This window comes from Micromesistius poutassou (assembly GCF_964030765.1).
Source record: "Micromesistius poutassou genome assembly, contig: SCAFFOLD_791, whole genome shotgun sequence".
NCBI classification, from domain to species: domain Eukaryota; kingdom Metazoa; phylum Chordata; class Actinopteri; order Gadiformes; family Gadidae; genus Micromesistius; species Micromesistius poutassou.
This window is the reverse complement of record NW_028179138.1, coordinates 7501-10000: the sequence shown is the minus strand read 5'-3', so window position 1 is coordinate 10000 and position 2500 is coordinate 7501. Positions and strand designations below refer to the sequence as shown.

General features: G+C 52.6%; 1 protein-coding gene across 1 annotated transcript in view; it reads left to right on the top strand.

Annotated features, from left to right (window-relative positions):
• LOC311373085 (aspartyl aminopeptidase-like) overlaps positions 1-2293 on the top strand; it is a 14489-nt gene extending 12196 nt beyond the window's left edge. Inside the window, exon 6 of the mRNA XM_084489933.1 lies at positions 1903-2293. Within this exon, the coding sequence (XP_084346059.1) occupies positions 1903-1953 (51 nt within the window). The 3' untranslated portion in view covers positions 1954-2293. The remainder of the gene's footprint in view (positions 1-1902) is intronic.
• The last annotated feature ends 207 nt before the right edge of the window (positions 2294-2500 follow it).

Here is a 2500-nt window from a genome sequence, read left to right as displayed (position 1 = left end):
ACTACACTACACCACAATACACCACCCACTACGCTACACCACCCACTACACCATAATACACCACCCACTACGCCATAATACACCACCCACTACACCACCCACTACACTACACCACACTACACCACCCACTACACCACCCACTACACTACACCACAATACACCACCCACTACGCTACACCACCCACTACACCATAATACACCACCCACTACACTACACCACACTACACCACCCACTACACCACCCACTACACTACACCACACTACACCACCCACTACACCACCCACTACACTACACCACAATACACCACCCACTACGCTACACCACCCACTACACCATAATACACCACCCACTACGCCATAATACACCACCCACTACACCACCCACTACACTACACCACACTACACCACCCACTACACCACCCACTACACCACACTACACCACCCACTACACCATAATACACCACCCACTACGCTACACCACCCACTACGCTACACCACCCACTACACCATAATACACCACCCACTAAACCATAATACACCACCCACTACACCATAATACACCACCCACTACGCTACACCCACTACACTACACCACCCACTAAACCATAATACACCACCCACTACGCTACACCCACTACACTACACCACCCACTAAACCATAATACACCACCCACTACGCTACACCCACTACACTACACCACCCACTAAACCATAATACACCACCCACTACGCTACACCCACTACACCACACTACACTACACCACCCACTACGCTACACCACCCACTACACTACACCACCCTCTTCAAGGTGCGCTACACCACCCACTACACCATAATACACCACCCACTACACCACCCACTACGCTACACCCACCACACTACACCACCCACTACACCACCCACTACACTACACCACCCACTAAACCATAATACACCACCCACTACACCACACTACACTACACCACACTACACTACCCCACCCTCTTCAAGGTGCGCTACACCACCCACTAAACCATAATACACCACCCACTAAACCATAATACACCACCCACTACGCCACACCACCCACTACGCTACACCACCCACTACACTACACCACCCTCTTCAAGGTGCGCTACACCACCCACTACACCATAATACACCACCCACTACACCACACTACACCACCCACTACACCACACTACACCACCCACTACACCACCCACTACACCACACTACACCACCCACTACACTACACCACCCACTAAACCATAATACACCACCCACTACACCACACTACACTACACCACACTACACTACCCCACCCTCTTCAAGGTGCGCTACACCACCCACTAAACCATAATACACCACCCACTAAACCATAATACACCACCCACTACGCTACACCACCCACTAAACCATAATACACCACCCACTAAACCATAATACACCACCCACTACGCTACACCACCCACTACACCATAATACACCACCCACTAAACCATAATACACCACCCACTACGCTACACCACCCACTACACTACACCACCCACTAAACCATAATACACCACCCACTACACTACACCACCCACTAAACCATAATACACCACCCACTACGCTACACCACCCACTAAACCATAATACACCACCCACTACACTACCCCACCCACTACACTACCCCACCCACTACGCTACACCACCCACTACACTACCCCACCCACTACACTACCCCACCCACTACACCACCCACTACACCACCCACTACGCTACACCACCCACTACACCATAATACACCACCCACTACACTACCCCACCCTCTGTGAGGTACACCACCCACTACACCACCCACTACACTACCCCACCCTCTGTGAGGTACACCACCCACACGTCTCTTCACGTGTGGGTCCAACTCTTGTCCTGCAGGCCTTCTTCCAGCTGTACCCCGCCGTGAGGAGCCTGGTGACCGTGGACTAGACCCTGGACCGGACCCTGGTCTGGAGTCCTGTAGACCGGACCCTGGTCTGGAGTCCTGTAGACCGGACCCTGGTCTGGAGTCCTGTAGACCGGACCCTGGTCTGGAGGTCTGGAGTCCTCTAGACCCGACCCCGGGGGGTCACCACAGTTCTCAGCAGGGGGCCCCACTGAGGAACTGGATCTCCCAGCGGTCCACCCAGACCGTGGTCCAGGGGGGGGTCCACTCCGTCCTGGTCCAGGGGGGGTCCACTCAGTCCTGAGCCCCCTGGGGGGGGGGGGGGGGTGGGGGGGTCCTCGTTCTGAGGGAGGAAGATCAGCTTTTAAATAAAACAGTTCACTGAACTCCAGAGTGTGAGACGTCTTCATTACAGCTCTTTATTCTAGAGGTCCTCATTATTCTAGAGGTCCATTATTCTAGAGGTCCTCATTATCCTAGAGGTTCATTATTCTAGAGGTTCATTATTCTAGAGGTTCATTATTCTAGAGGTCCTCATTATCCTAGAGGTTCATTATTCTAGAGGTCCTCATTATCCTAGAGGTTCATTAT